The sequence below is a fragment of the Cyprinodon tularosa genome, unplaced genomic scaffold (assembly GCF_016077235.1).
Source record: "Cyprinodon tularosa strain WSP-4 unplaced genomic scaffold, ASM1607723v1 ctg210, whole genome shotgun sequence".
Lineage (NCBI taxonomy): Eukaryota > Metazoa > Chordata > Actinopteri > Cyprinodontiformes > Cyprinodontidae > Cyprinodon > Cyprinodon tularosa.
The window spans coordinates 3166565-3182828 of NW_024038779.1; the positions used below are offsets into that span (position 1 = coordinate 3166565).

Genomic DNA, 16264 nt, shown 5'->3' on the forward strand with positions numbered 1-16264 from the left:
AAAAATATAAATACACATTTAGTGGGGAAAATACACTATATTGCCAAAAGTATTTGCTCACCCATCCAAATTATTGGAATCAGGTGTTCCAATCACTTCCATGGCCACAGGTGTATAAATTCAAGCACCTAGGCATGCAGACTGTTTTTACAAACATTTGTGAAAGAATGGGTCGCTCTCAGGAGCTCAGTGAATTCCAGCGTGGAACTGTGATAGGATGCCACCTGTGCAACAAATCCAGTCGTGAAATTTCCTCGCTCCTAAATATTCCACAGTCAACTGTCAGCTGTATTATAAGAAAATGGAAGTGTTTGGGAACGACAGCAACTCAGCCACGAAGTGGTAGGCCACGTAAACTGACGGAGCGGGGTCAGCGGATGCTGACGCGCATAGTGCGAAGAGGTCGCCAACTTTCTGCAGAGTCAATCACTACAGACCTCCAAACTTCATGTGGCCTTCAGATTAGCTCAAGAACAGTGCGCAGAGAGCTTCATGGAATGGGTTTCCATGGTCGAGCAGCTGCATCCAAGCCATACATCACCAAGTGCAATGCAAAGCGTCGGATGCGGTGGTGTAAAGCACGCCGCCACTGGACTCTAGAGCAGTGGAGACGCGTTCTCTGGAGTGACGAATCGCGCTTCTCCATCTGGCAATCTGATGGACGGGTCTGGGTTTGGCGGTTGCCAGGAGAACGGTACTTGTCTGACTGCATTGTGCCAAGTGTAAAGTTTGGTGGAGGGGGGATTATGGTGTGGGGTTGTTTTTCAGGAGCTGGGCTTGGCCCCTTAGTTCCAGTGAAAGGAACTCTGAATGCTTCAGCATACCAAGACATTTTGGACAATTCCATGCTCCCAACTTATTGGGAACAGTTTGGAGCTGGCCCCTTCCTCTTCCAACATGACTGTGCACCAGTGCACAAAGCAAGGTCCATAAAGACATGGATGACAGAGTCTGGTGTGGATGAACTTGACTGGCCTGCACAGAGTCCTGACCTCAACCCGATAGAACACCTTTGGGATGAATTAGAGCGGAGACTGAGAGCCAGGCCTTCTCGTCCAACATCAGTGTGCGACCTCACAAATGCGCTTCTGGAAGAATGGTCAAAAATTCCCATAAACACACTCCTAAACCTTGTGGACAGCCTTCCCAGAAGAGTTGAAGCTGTTCTAGCTGCAAAGGGTGGACCGACGTCATATTGAACCCTATGGATTAGGAACGGGATGTCACTTAAGCTCATATGTGAGTCAAGGCAGGTGAGCAAATACTTTTGGCAATATAGTGTATCTCAATTTATTTAAAATCTAAATGAATATCTATTTAACTCTTTTGTATTCTTTAATGAGCAGAAGGTTAACGTTGTAGAAAATGCTTCTGAAATATTATTTACCAAAACTTTTCAAATCAATAGCAACTTACCTCCAGATATGAGTGCTTCAAAGGTGCTCTCTAAATTGATTAAAAAGCACAGAATTACTCAAACCCATCCACAATTTTTGGGGATGGGTGGCTGGTGGAAGCCAGAAAACTAGAAGGTATTGCTTTTTATAAAAGACGCTAAAAACCACACCTCTGCATATGAAGTAAGAAAATAAGGAAATGAAAGAAGGGAAGTTATGCTTCTGTGGCAGTAAATTGGTACCAACATGATGGTTTATTTCTATGTTTTTTTATTGTCAGATTAATTTAAATTTAAACTTGGGTTAAAAAAACATGTAGAAGCTTATGAACTCCTTGTAAAAAATGAAATGATGTAATTCCTTCAACAATTAAGGTAAATGAGCTAATAATACCTTTCTGAGTTTTATTACACACACACAGCTGTGTGGGTGTGATATGCTTGACAGCTCTCTCGTTATGGTTAACAGGTTTCCTGGCTAAATCTCATATTTTGAGCGTTTTCTGTTAAATATATATCACCGGGCAGACAGCTGGTAAAAACTAAAAAAAAAGTCAAATTTCTTTAAATCCGCTGAGTTGTAGTTCCTGTTATCGACACAAAAGGCTCAAATAAAAAGCAAAAGAAACAAGTTACCTAATTAAAATATGCTAATTAATTTGAACAGTATCAACATAACACAACAAATACATTCCATTTTCGTGGTGCTGATTTAGATGTCTCAAATTAGTGGTGTTTTTGCCTTAATGGTGCTTGAGCCCTGACTAACTTCAACACCATAGATGCTGCATCGAACACCTGTTAGATCCTTCATGAAGTGGCTCCATACCTGATTGTTTCCCTCTTCCCTCTACACTTAGTGCATTTTGCTAATTAGATTTCCCTTCTACAGAAGAGCATTTAAAAATGAGTGGCTGCATAAAGCCTAAAGTAAAAACACACAGGCACTAGATTTAAATAGCAATGCTACAGCTGGTAAAGCATCCAGCATCTAAATACAGAAGTTGGAGCCTTTTGTGTGTTTATTGAAAACATTATTGAAAACATTAACTTCTGAATTTATGAGCTCAAGTACAGCCTGCAGGTCAGTATGAAGTGTAGTGGGACACAATATAATAATCTTATTTTCCTTCTAAAATAATGTTTATTTCGCAAAGAGCTAAAACATACACAGAGCTACAATACCAAAAATGTCTGTTCTCTTTAATGTAATGACACAGGGTCAGAACCGTGAGAGCTAAAACAGGCAGAATGATCAAGGGTACAAACCAGAGTTTGGGGTCCCAAAGCAGGTCCAGAGGAAAAGCCAGGTGATCCGACATCTAGAGACAATCCAGGGGAGAATCCAAGAGCGAGTTTAGAGCACAGAAAACTGATCAGATCCAAACCACACAATGACAGATGCTACATGGTTCAGACAGGCACTGAGAATCAGAAAGCAGAATCGAGTAAGAATCAGGTTGACAGGTTTTCAGGAATTCTGGCTAGACCTAACTGATGACTCGTAATAATCTGGTACTAGTGACTAGACTGAGAGCTTATTATATTGTCAGGTGTATGTAGTCATACACTTTTGTTGTCATGGGCACTCATGTGCAGTTTTACATAATCAGTTTATCGTGGAGTAAACTGATAACTTTTCCCTCTTCAACCAACCTAATTTTCAACTGCATGTTTACGCTAGCAACAGCTGTGAAATCTGTTTGAGGGGAAGGGGAAAGTGCATAGGGTTTTTTTATAGGCCACATTCTCAGTCATCAACGTCATAGTCATTCCAACCATGTTAAAAAAGATTTTTGAATTGAGAAAGCTTCCTGGATGGGAAGCAAAATGTCTTCAAACTTGAAAAACCAAGTCCAGTAGTTTGCTTTTTAACTATTTTGACATGATTGGAATATGTGACAGATTATTTGAGCCATTAGTGAAAGTTCTATAGCATTCCCTGTGTGTTGTTCTGATTGCCTAATCCTGACATGTTTCTGCCTTTGGACTTCCAAGCCTGCCTGCCCCTGCGCTGATCTGTTTGCCTGATCTGTCCTTGGACTCCTGCTGGATTCTGCCCGTTTATAATCCTGGATCTATCCCCTGAACCCGACTTGGATTTCCCTTTGGTACCTCTTCAGATCTCTGTTCGTCTGGCCTGGACTCCTGTTCACCTCATCGACACCGGCATTGGCTTTGCTTCCTGAACACTCCTGCTTTCCCTCGTCTGCTTGCTTCTGCTCATAATTTGACGTGTTATAAATAAACACTATTGTAAATCACATCAGTCCTTCTGCCTGAAATTTTGGGTCCATAGTTCTGAGTCCTGACACTATCTATATTCACCAAATGTTTATATGTCCACAACACAGATTTATGCCACATTCCTATATTAACTACACAAGGGCTTTTCAGTTGTAAACCCTCTTTGGTTCTTAATGCACTGTTAGAAAATGAGTATATGCATATGTGACAATTCTGTTTCATATTGAGAGAGATAATCATGTAAATACTCATACTCTCTGTCTACAGTCACATGGTGAACTGAACGGATCAGTTTTGAAGTAATGAACATGAACAGGAGTGACATTCACTCTGAGAATAATGAGCGACACACACAGCTGACATTTGCTATCAGTTGATAACAACACTTTTCATTGGATAACGTTGAAAAGTGTTTTTGTAAATACTTAAATATAAACACATTTATATTTAAGTATTCTTAACTTTCATGAGATATATATATATATATATATATATATATATATATATATATATATATATATATATATATATATATATATATATATATATATATGTGTGTATATATGTGTATATATATTTTTTATTTTTTTTATTTTATAAAAAATAAAAATAATCCCATAGGGAAATTACTTCTCTGCATTTAACCCATCCCCTAGGGGAGCAGTGGGCTGCCATTGTGCAGCGCCCGGGGTGCAGTGTGGGGTTAAGGGTCTTGCTCAGGGAGCCAGAGTGGCAGTCTGTGGGAGTAGGGGATCGAACTCCCAATCTCAGGATTCAAAGCCTTATGCCCTAACCACTAGGCCGCCACTATAATCAGTGTTTTCCTTTTCTTATGTTTTCTTTGCATTAACTCAATGGACAGACATTAAACACTGGGCTAGATTCTTGTTGGGACCAGACCTGTTCCTTTCTTCTCTGGCCTCCTTTTGTATGTTTTCTCTAAATGACTCAGAGCAAAAAAGACCAGCTGTGCCGAGTGAGTGTGTGTGTCTGATCTAGTCACACATACACAGCATTCTGTTTCTTAAATATAGTACCCAAAGGCACTGTCAATTTCAGACATCTAAAACATCAAAATTATAATCAATATATTTCTGACATTTAAAATCTGACATATATCAAACAAGTAAATCCACTCCTACAGTAATTACAACCTAATTACTTTACTTTTGGACATTCTTATGAATTTTCTTTAAAAGTTTTTGTCTCAGAGTTAGTTACAGAAACAGTTTGGATCCACAAATGAGTGGCAACTTTGCATGCACCTAAATATTAAACTATGATAATAAGCTGCAGAAATTCAACTTACTCATAAGTAAGTATGCTTTCTGCATACCATTGCAGTCATTAGTCCGGACTTGGTGAGTAATAAAAGACATATTGGTGTCCATTTAGCATTTGAATAGCATCCCACTGGTTCTACTTTATAACATCATTATGCTTGACAAAATATAGAGAAGATTTTCCCCCAAACCGACAGATGTTCGCACATTAACAGTCATATGACAAACAGGAGCCAGATTTAGATAGACCTTAAACAAACATCAGGCAAATATATTCAGGCTTCTTTTATTTTTAAACTTTTTTAAATAGTCAAATTGTCTTAATGAACAGTCAAGAGAAGTAGAACTGTATGACCTTTCTCTGTTCAGAAATAAGCTCTTCTATTTTTGTGTGTGAATGCATCAGTTCTGGCACACAGATCGGAAATTTTAACAGTTTCTCTTTTTTTCATCAAATTCTCATCTTGTAAAGTCATTTTCTCAAAGTTTAACTCTTGAGTGTCCTGTACACTAAGAGTACTTGACACCATATGTTAAACCTTATGTATTTTAAACAGATTTGACAACAGATGTAGGAGTTTTTATTTTAGGTGGGCACTGAGGAGGACAAAAAATTGCTCTGCTGTTCTGTTTTATCTCAAGTATTCACAAATTTTATTTCAAACTAAATACACGCTCTCATCACATGCCAAACACACCCAGCATATAACACAACACAGATATGTATCAACTTCAAACATATGGCAACATCCAAATCAAATAAATCTGCACGCTTTATCCTTTCATTGTTGCACTAATTCCTTTCATCCACAGGGATGGATGAATTAACCAACTATTTGATGATGGTCCAGTTAGTCAGTTTGATAACTTTCAACGTGGGCACTATTCATATTATTAAGGACCAAAGAAATAGTAATGCAGAACTCTAAAGTGTTTAGATCTCCTGTAAAGATACTGCTGAAAAAAAAGAATAATAAATTCTGTTTACTGGCTTAAAAACAATATGAACATTTTTAACAAAACTTTGAAACAGACCGCGCTTCCAAATGCAGACCACCTGGCTGTATATGTTTATTGAGGTCCTTAAAATCAACATATGTAGTCCTTGGTGTGAAACCAACCAAATGGCAACCAAAGACGCCTTAACAAACAACAGACCCACAAACACCCATGAGGGCAGTGAGCTATACCCTGACTGACAACAATTATGGTCATAATTAATAATCATGACCAGTGAGGACCACAGTTTTAAACGTGACTGAGGCCCCCTCTGCATGCATGCATGCATTAGGACAAGAGATTCAAAAGGAGGAAAGAAAATCAGCATCTTATTTCTTTGCAAATTTTTCGTTAGAGAAGTTATTTTAGTTTATTTTAAGTAAGGAGATGAAAAAACAGTCTCACTATTTGTCCACTCCTGCTCGTAGATCCCTTTTTATTACCTTTTCATTCTCCCTGTTTCTCCCAAGTAAATAGTAACTGAATGGTCTGGGTCTATGCATCAATTTGTAGGAAAATTTTTGATCAAGTACAGGGCTGAGCAACAGCTGCTCTGCTCTTCCCTGAGCCAAGGGAAGAGAGGCAGCTCAGTTTGCTATGGTAGGCCAATGACCATTTATTAGCTTGAGTAAATATGTTTTTCAGATGTCTCAGATGCTTTTCTTCTTATTCAAAATGAACACTTCTGATATCTTCAATTGAATTCTTATTAATTCAGATTTTGTTTCCAAGCATGTGTATTGTGCTTATACTTATATAATAATTATAACTAATATAATTCTTGCATACATTTACAATCTTAAATAAACATTCTGGATATCTAAAACTGAATTTTTATGACTCTAATATGATAATCTCCATAATCTAGTTACTACTAGTCATAATGACATTTCAGATAAAAAGATGAATATAGCTTTAAATGGCCAAGCTCCATCAGAGATATGATTTTTCCTTATGTTCCTAAAAGAGCACCCTGCTCTCAATCTACAGCTATAATAGTGGTTCCTAGAATTTGTAATTGTAGAAAAAAAAAAAATGGGCGGCACATCTTTTAGTTATCAGACTCCTCTCCTGTGGAACCAACTACCAGTTTTAGTTTGTGAGGAGGACACCCTGTTTACTTTTAAGGGTAGGCTTAAAACTTTTCTTTTTAATAAAAGCTGAAAAAAGTGACTTTTTTGTGCAGTAAACTATTAGAGACTACTAGAGTTTCTGAAGTAAAAAGAAACCTTATTTTTAATGTAATGTACATTTTTGGGAAAGATAAAGTTTAATTTCCTTATACACTGAAAAATGTGTAACATGTAGCTGTTCATTCAAACTGATGACTGTCCCTGTAAACTGGATAAAATTATTGATTTGATTGTGTAACTCATTGTTTTTGGATTTTGAGACATCAAGTTTGACTTAACCTGAAATAAATACACATACAAATAAAATAAATACACGTACAATATTTATATATATATTCATGACCTGCAGCTAATTTGTTTTTGTTTGAGTCAGTGCGCTTTGCACACAGTCAGAGCACGTGCCAGACTGTGAGAGAGCACCATTTCCGTCGTCTCAACATCCTGGGTAGTTTCTCAATCCGTGGGCACGGATTAATAAACCGAGAGCACATTTTCTTAATCCGCGGGTACGGATTAATAAACAGAGAGCACAGTTTCTTAATCCGCGGGTACGGATTTCTAAACCGAGAGCAGTTTCTTAATCCGCGGGCACGGATTAATAAACTGAGAGCACATTTTCTTAATCCGTGGGCACAGAATAATAAACCGAGAGCACAGTTTCTTAATCTGCGCGCATGGATTGGAAAACCAATTAAATCAATCAATTTATCAATCCGTGCCGAGGGATTTCCACAGGCTTTTTTTTTTTTTTTTACCCTGACACCCAGGGGGCTCCGTAGATCTGCACTGTTGCTGCTTCTTTTACCAACAGGTACGGATATCATACCCGGGGACGGTGAGTGGAAGAAAGGATTCTGCAAATGCTTTCTGATGGGAGGAGATGGCTGAGCGACAGGTATCCTAGCAGATGGAACTTAGGCGGGAGCCCGAGCAGCACTACAGGAGCAGCTGTAGGAACCAGAGTGAATCCAGGAAGGGGGTTCTCTTGTCCGGGTCGGTAACACCGAGGGGGCTAGAGGGGAACGCCAGAGCAGAATCTGAGCAGCTGGGATTCAGAAACCAGTCTTCAGTGCATGGAGACAAGACTGGTGAGAATTCCAGAGCAAAACGAGCTAAGGGAGACAGGAGAAAAAGTTAGAACTAGGAATCCAAAACATCGAACTCTCAGAAACGAAGATCTGTCAGCAGGACAGTGGCCTAGCCGTACCACAACGATCTAATACTCTGGAGTCCTTCAGCTGACTGAAAGCTCCTCTTAAGCTCCAGCCAGAGCAGCTCCAACAAGCCACGCCCACCTGTCAACAACAGCCACCTGTGAAAGAGAATCAGCAGAACACAGAACACAGAATCCTGACACTTACGACTTAATTGCCTTTTTTGGAGAGTTTCATTCAGGTTTTAGAGCTCGTCTTAGTACTATAACACAGGGTTCGTACGGCTGCTGGAAATCCTTGAAAATACTTGAAATTTGACGTTGTATTTTCAAGGTTTGAAAAGTGCTTATATTTAGGATGAAATGCTTGAAAATGCTTGAAATTGTTACTATTTCTTTCGCAACAAATACCTATCTAACTGAATCGTGTGTTTATTAAATGGAGAAATAAAATGTTGAAGAGCCTGAAAATGAAACCTGCTCGCTTATGTGTGACTGTGATCTGCCAGTCTTTTTCCATGTGTGACTCCGCCCCCATGAAACCACTACTGCACCATGCCGGGAGGTTGTCGTTTCAATGAAAGTTGGCTGGAAGATGAAAAATACAAATTATGGATTAAACGGGGACAAACCCCACGAGTTGCCTCTTGTAAAGTCTGCAAAAAAGATGTGCAGCTTTTCACAATGGGCGAGTCTGCGCTCTCGAGTCACATGAAGGGTAAGTCATAGTGACTGAGAGTACGGTGTGATAATGTAATGTTAGTATTGCAGTGTTTCCCGCAGCACTACCGCAGCAAACTCACGCTACCGCCTCGCCAACATAAAAAAAAAACAAAAAAACGAAGTTTTAATTCATTGCCAGGCCCAGACCTTAAAACAGCATTGATAACTCTACGGCTGATAATACTGAATTGCGACACCCTCTGGTTGGTTATAGTACTACGCCATGGCAGAGGAGTAATTTTCTTTGATCATCCGAGGAGACGTGTGGGGGGGGGGGGAACGTGTTCGTCGTCTACATCATCGGTGAACTATATGTGGAAAGGTAAGTAGTTAATTAAAACTGGTAATAGAAAATAAATATCTGCCTCGTGTGCTCTGACAAATTAAGATAGGATTTAGTTTCTCCCCCCCCCCGAACCCTGTCTGCCATTTTAGAGATGTTCTTAATATTGTCAGCTCCCTAACTTCACAGTCAACATCACTTTCTTTAAATAGATACAATATGGAGCACATGGCGTAGTATTTGGCCTTAAACAGGGTGCCAAAATACTCCAGAAATTTGAAGTATAGTCTTTTTCCTGCTTAGGTTCCCCCAGATTCCTTATGAAGGTGTGAGCTATGCCACAAATGTTCCTTGCCCAGGAAAAGCCCCTGGTTTAGGTTTTATTAGGTGGAGATATTTCATGTTGGGCCAGGGCTTCAAAATAGATGCGAGGTTACAAGCTTTATGATAGACAGGAAAGTTTATTCAATAGTCATTCAATATGTTTATTCAAAACATTTTGGAGGTGTTAGAAACAGGCCAGTGTAGTTCAGCTACTCTTCCTTCCTTCTAGCAGTTGGTCTGTTAGGCTACACTGGTTGAGCTCCATTGCAACAGTTACAGTAGCAACCATCAAACATTTCCCCACTTTCCTTGACTGGCCATTGGCTGGTCATGGGCTGGTCCCCTACAATTTCTTTTTAACATCAATATTTGTACTAAAATATTCTTTCTGTCATGATTTGTGGACATTAAGATCTAAAGAGAAACGTCATGTCCTGGTCAGTCCCTGTAATTCAGTAAAAGGGTGGAGTCAGAGTAAAAAAAATATGCAAGAGTGGCTGGAAGTTGGAGGCAATTTCGCTGGGAGTTGGAGGGAAGTGGGCTGCCCTGCAGCTGGTGTTTAACTGGAAAGGGCCATTTTGAATGGCTGCTACTGTATCAGTTACCATGTTATTCTTCATGGAATTTATACCAGTAGACCACTGTAATTATTAGCAGTATCCTTGTACAAAACACTTGGAGGATATCCTTGTAACTCATTGCATTAGTAAAAAAATATTATGTATACTTCTTTACATCATCATATGATGGGACACTTAAACTTGAACATGATATTTATACTATCACTTTTATAATGCTCCCTTAGAAGTTGTTATTAGGTGCATAACACTGAGGCAGCTTAGCCAGCTTCTTGGCTGTTTGTGGTTTGTGTGACACACCACATAGGAGCTTTAACATTGTGGCTTGTTTTGTCAGGGAGAAGGGCCGTGAATAACAGTTAAAAGAGGCTTTTTTAGAGTCCTACCATGCCATATCATCACATCATTAGACCATATTATAATTGAGATAATACAGTGTTCTAAAAAAAAGGACAATCCAAATTGACACTACGAGAGCTATCTCTGTAGAAAAAAATCCTACTCTTGTCTGTATCTTCCCATTTAATTTATAAATCTGTGTTACATACATAATGAAGATGATTATTTTTTATCTTGACAAAATAATTGTTGCAATTAGATAAATGCCGTGTCACGGTCTTACTTTCTGTTTAACTTTGATCCGTGTGTTTCATTGGTTTATTTCCTACTTTGTGTTTCTAGATTTATTTTAGTTCTCAGGTTTTTCTGTTGTTGTCCTCTGTTGCCCTCTTATGTTCAATAATCTTTCTTATGCAGAAAGATTATTGAAAATGGTCACACAAATGTGGACCTTAGAAAAATGTATGAGAATAACATAATAGGGAAGAGTTAAAATATAAAAAATACAATACTGTAAAGTGTTTTAACAATATAAAACTGGGGAATAAATAACCAATATGCAGCTATGGACATTTTTACAGTAATTGATATTTGAAAATAGCAGCAACATCAGAGATGTGCAGAATGACAGCAGCAGGTTATTTAACTGACTAAGGTTTCTATCATTACATTTATTTTGATTGGTTCATGCTCCCGGTGGTTGGAACATTTATTCCACTCTGGATTCTTGTGAGTGTAGTCTTTGTTCACTTCACAATAAAAAAGAAATAAATAAACAGTTTTGAAAACTTCTGTATTCATTCTTTTCCTGCTTTGTGTGTCAACGTTTACGGTTGCTAAGCAACAGAGCATACGGCGGTAAAACCCGCCGAAGGGTAGACCTGGTCGAATTCACAGCCTAAACTCTTCCGGTCTCCTTATTTTCAAGGACTTCGAAGGATCCAGTCTAGGTAGACCGCGTCCTTGGAGGACACGTCCTAGGTTTTCAAACAGAGCCATAGATACTCTCCCTCTGCTGTCACTCCTTGTTGGTTCCTCTGTTGTTGCTGCTTCTGTTGTTGCTGGTCCTGTCGTCGCTGTTGTGGTCATACCTCATCATACCTCGTCTTACTCTGTCCTACCTCGTCTCACCCTGGCTCCTTGAGATTATATTCCCCTGATGTCTCCATGGTTCTGATTTGTGTTACATATTAAGTTAAATTTTGGATTCCTCCCTTTGTTAAACTGTTTCCTCTGATTAAATCTACAAGAACTCACCTCTGCCTCCCTGCCTCTGTATTTGGGTTCTCAGACCTCACCAAAACGTAACACGGCGAAGGAGAACATTAACCTTAACACTTGACAGGAAGATAATATGAAGGTTTAACAACCATATACAAAAATGACCAAGAATAATTATATGTCATAGTCAAATTATACATTGATCCTCTACAAATGCTCTGAAGTTTGTTTACTGGCTGGGTTTGATAGAATGAAAATAATTACCAAATGAGAAAATTCAGTCTCAATTTCCAACATAGTCAACATCATGAATAGGTTGCTTTTCATACATTTTATTCCACATTTCATAATAATAGCTCAACAAATGTATATCTGCTTTTTTGAAGCGCAATAATAAAATTAATAAGCAAACATAGCGTGAATAATAAAACAAACCTTGTGCATATAAGTTTGAATAGGAGTGAGAACAACTGCTTTCTAGTCATAGTTTGTCTTGTACCCGATTTTGTCCAAATGGTCACTGGCCACTTGAATGGAACCTGAAAAAGTTCAAAGCTTTGGTTTAACACTTATTTCAGTAAAACTAAGGAAAAAGTCAAATTGTAACAAGTAAAATCTCACCTCCGAGACATCCTCGACAGCCGGTTAAACATGCTAAATGTCACAGACATTTAAGTATTTAGTGTATTTAATCTTTTCAGAGCCATAATGTTTTCTCACTGCTTTTTGAGACTATGCATTAAATTGGCTAAAAGCATTTTACCTTCCTTCACGGCTTTGAAGCTCAGCAATGCGATTCCTTAAACAAGAAAAAAATAAAAGTAGAGGACATTACTGAGAGATCTTTTCTTTTAAACAATCTGCTCTACTTAATAAACCAATAATATAAAAGAAACACACTTGTATTTTTTCAACATAAACACACAGATGACCCCAAAAGTTACAGCTGTGCCAATGGCCACTGCAACTGGAATGATGATGTGATAATAGCTTTCTTTACCTGTAAACAGAAATGAAATCAAATGTAAGTTATGTGATGAAAATATACAAGGGTGCAACACCCTGTATTTTTCTACATTGTTCAATGATAGATTTTGATAATATTTAACAATGTTGGTAATGAAAATCAAACCTCACGTTTTACATTGAATTTAATGGAACTTTTTGAGGATTTGCCCCCACTAAATGTTGCTGTGCAAATGATGTCAGTGTGGTCATCATTTTCGTTGGGAATAAAGGTCAGGATGGACTGAGTCTCCCAGATCCCAGAGTGAATGTCTTTTTGAATCTCAACAATGTCATCTTTACTTCCACGATTCCATGTAAATACAGGTACACGTGAGGGGCAGGTATGGCGGACAGAGCAGATGACTGTGTAAGATGTTCCTGAAACAGCTGTGTTTGAATGATGCAGTTCAGGCTTTGGGGTTTCAACTGTAAAAAGAAGATAAGAAAAAATAAACTGATGTAAAAGTGTTATCTATTGCTAATAATAATGGTTCACATAGATGGTGACATACTGAGCATCTTTAATTCAGCACAATCCTCGACAAAGGAGAACTTTTCTGGTGTAGGTGGGCTGTTGGGCTGTTTTACAAGTTCAATGCGAAAACACAACGGGCCATTGTCATGATCTTTAACTGCATTTATTTCTAAGGTGCAGTTACTCTCTCCCAGTACCCCGAGCATCTTTGTTCTGCCCTTAAATGCATCCATGACCATTGTCTCATCCTCACTGTAGATAAAGGAATCTTTTTTGCTACCCCGAAGCCAGAGTCCCCTCAGTCTGGAGCTAGGGAGTAGTCCACCAGGGTGGCTGAAGGAGCAGGGTAACACAACACAGGAATCAACTAGCGCGTCAATATTTTTGACAACAGAGGCCTTCCATGCTTCTCCAAACACAGGGCTGTAAATAACTGCAAGATAAGTAATTCGATAGGTTCAGACTAATAATCCTGACAAGTATCAAGAAACTGGAGATAAACATATGAGAAATTTACCAGCCAAAAGCAGAAAGACAATGACTGACTTTTTGTCTGGTTCCATTCTTCTGGTGTTTAGTGGTATAGACTGATCCTTAATGTTAAAATCTAGGTAAAAAACACATACAAAAGAATTTTTTAGTACAATTAACACAAATCAAATGTAACATCAGTGGATCATCATTCATCATATAAAAAATAAAACTGTTACTTAGATATATTTCTTCAGTCTTTTCTATGGAAAAGAAGGACCATGGTTTTACACTAAACCATGCCAACAAAAAGCTCAGGTAATCCTCAGGTAACACAGCTCAGGTAATCCTTAAATTATGTTTCTTAATGTGAGAAAAATATTCCGCAATATCTAGGGACGGTAAGTGTATTTTTTGAAAAGCACATCAAGAGCAAGAAAAAATGCTGTACATGAGCAGAGAACAAGAAATTGAAAACATGGATAAAAAGTATGACACACTGGCATAATAGAGGCATGTAAAGACAAGGTGGACTTCAAACCAAAAACAATGATGCTTTAGTTAACATTGCAAAATGTAACAATGAAAACCAACTATGAACAAATTATGTCTTTTAACCTTTGGTTAAACTTACTCTGTGTTTTAGCACATTTAGTCTTTAAGTTTATTCCAGATAATTGAAGAATGGTTCTGCATAAGTAGATTTATACTAGAGGTCCTGAGTGGACACTGACAAGTCTGCAATGTATTTTTACCAAATAGTTCAGAAAAAAATATATTAACATTAGTATGGACGGAGCTCTCAGAATGTCACAGAATGCATGTAAAAGCCTTATGACACCAATGATTTTTTTTTAATATTGATTAAAAAAATGTTTCTCTCTTCTTGAAGGAATGAACAAAGTGAAATGAGAAGTTGTTAGTTGGTAAAATATCAGGGCAAAAATCTTTGATAACTTCTTGAAATTTCATGTTAAAATTGAAGGAAATTTAGTTATTATTTATGAAGTTTTAATTAGCCTGCAATATTCCCCCAAAACAAAACACAATGTACAAACAACAAAGTGATGGTAAACTAGAAAGTATTTGTTCTGAAACAAAAAAGGAAAAAGGAAATATTATTTTTCATATTGATAAAAATAAATATATTATAATTACCTTTTACAATAATGTAAAGTCAATCAAAACTTCATATTAGATCATTGGTACTTTACAGTTTTGTCAACAAGGGTATCTCTTATATTTCAATTATTTTTGGTTAAAAAAAAAAGACCTTAAATAAGTTTAGGCTGAAGACTAACAAACAAATAAAACGTACACTGAAGTATACAAAATTAATAAATACAAGCATAAAAAAATATATACTAGAAGATTTCAATAGCCATGCTTAAAAAAAAACACTCTTGAATTTACACTACTCTACCAGGTTTGATGGTATGATCATCTGGTATAACATTCTTTAATTTGATATAGCATGATTTCTTTTGTCTTACCTGATAATAATGCTGCTTTGCTGGTCAGAGATGCAAATGAAAAAGTAAAAAATCACAATGACACTGTTTATATACAGAGGGGGAGAATGGTTTCAGTTCACTCTTTGCTGTGCAGTAAATGAAACAGATGTTTTTGCATACTTGACACAAAGCTTTGGGATGTTTCTACATGTTTATGTCTTTCTACTGTGGAAATCTGTGTTATGTGCACTGAGCTCGTTTTATCTGAATAGGAAAAAGATGTTATTGCCAAGAATCTTGTAATTGCCAAGATTTGTAGGTGACCTCAGCTTTTCCTTGTTTCTGTGTACTAGGGTTCAAACACCATGTCCACTGTATTCTCTGTTTGTGCTACTAAGTATGTATAAGGCCTTATACTGAAATATGTTTACACAGTGTGAAAATGATCTAGATCCTTCACTACTTTTAACATAGAAAAGTAGGTACAGTAAAGCGGAACGGAACACTTTGCACATCACTTTGTGCAAAGCATGAAAAACACCAAAGCAGCAGGGCCTAAAAACATAAGAACAATAACAAATAAGAATGTTTGTCTCTTGTGACATGATTACTGATCTAACTAATTGAAATACTCTCCTACAAGACTGTCTTTATAAGTAACTTTACAGAAAGGGATTTCTTTTAAAAATGCTTCTTGTGAGATGGGGCCTCGACTTTCTTTCCATTTGAGACATTGGATTTAAAGGAGGTGGTCTGGATTGTTTTACTCTGTGAGTTGCTATAAGTAAGTAATTCCAAAAAAGTTAAAAAAACAATTAAAAAACAAAGACATTTCGGTTCCCATCCAGAAAGCTTTTTCAATTAAAAATGTCAGGAACAGAGTTAAGTTTGAGGCTATATACAATAGCCCAATAAGGCAGTGTTTTTGTTTAGAAAAAATTCAAATTGATCGCTCTTCTGTGTGTGTTCTGTGTCTGTGGAGAGGTTGTTTGGTTTCTCCAATATAAAGATCAGAGCATTCCTCACTGCTTTGAACCTCATGTTTAACTGCTGTTTAAGTAAGTAAGTAAGTAAGCTTTATTTATATAGCACCTTTCACAGACCAAAGCCAAAAAGTGCTTTACAACCAGTGGTTTCAAAAGTACACACAGTTTTGACTTAAGTAGAAGTATAGATA

The 16264-nt window shown here is 37.6% G+C and overlaps 1 protein-coding gene across 1 annotated transcript; it reads right to left on the reverse strand.

The window, feature by feature from the left end:
• Positions 1 to 11947: 11947 nt before the first annotated feature.
• LOC119783823 (myelin-associated glycoprotein-like) lies at positions 11948 to 15236 on the reverse strand. Its single transcript, XM_038285514.1, has 8 exons — positions 15127 to 15236; positions 13680 to 13769; positions 13200 to 13595; positions 12817 to 13113; positions 12580 to 12679; positions 12443 to 12478; positions 12301 to 12333; positions 11948 to 12218 (listed from the first exon to the last, which is right to left on the reverse strand). Exons 2-8 carry the CDS (start codon positions 13723 to 13725, stop codon positions 12197 to 12199), a joined length of 930 nt encoding a protein of 309 aa, XP_038141442.1. The 5' UTR covers positions 13726 to 13769; positions 15127 to 15236; the 3' UTR covers positions 11948 to 12196.
• Between the last annotated feature and the right edge of the window lie 1028 nt (positions 15237 to 16264).

Coding starts and splice junctions, on each gene's coding strand:
- LOC119783823 (XM_038285514.1), bottom strand. CDS start 13,725: ATGGAACCAGACAAAAAGTCAGTCATTGTCTTTCTGCTTTTGGCTG. Junction 13,114..13,199: donor TGCTGAATTAAAGATGCTCA/GTATGTCACCAT, acceptor TTCTTTTTACAG/TTGAAACCCCAAAGCCTGAA. Junction 12,479..12,579: donor TTTATGTTGAAAAAATACAA/GTGTGTTTCTTT, acceptor TTCTTGTTTAAG/GAATCGCATTGCTGAGCTTC.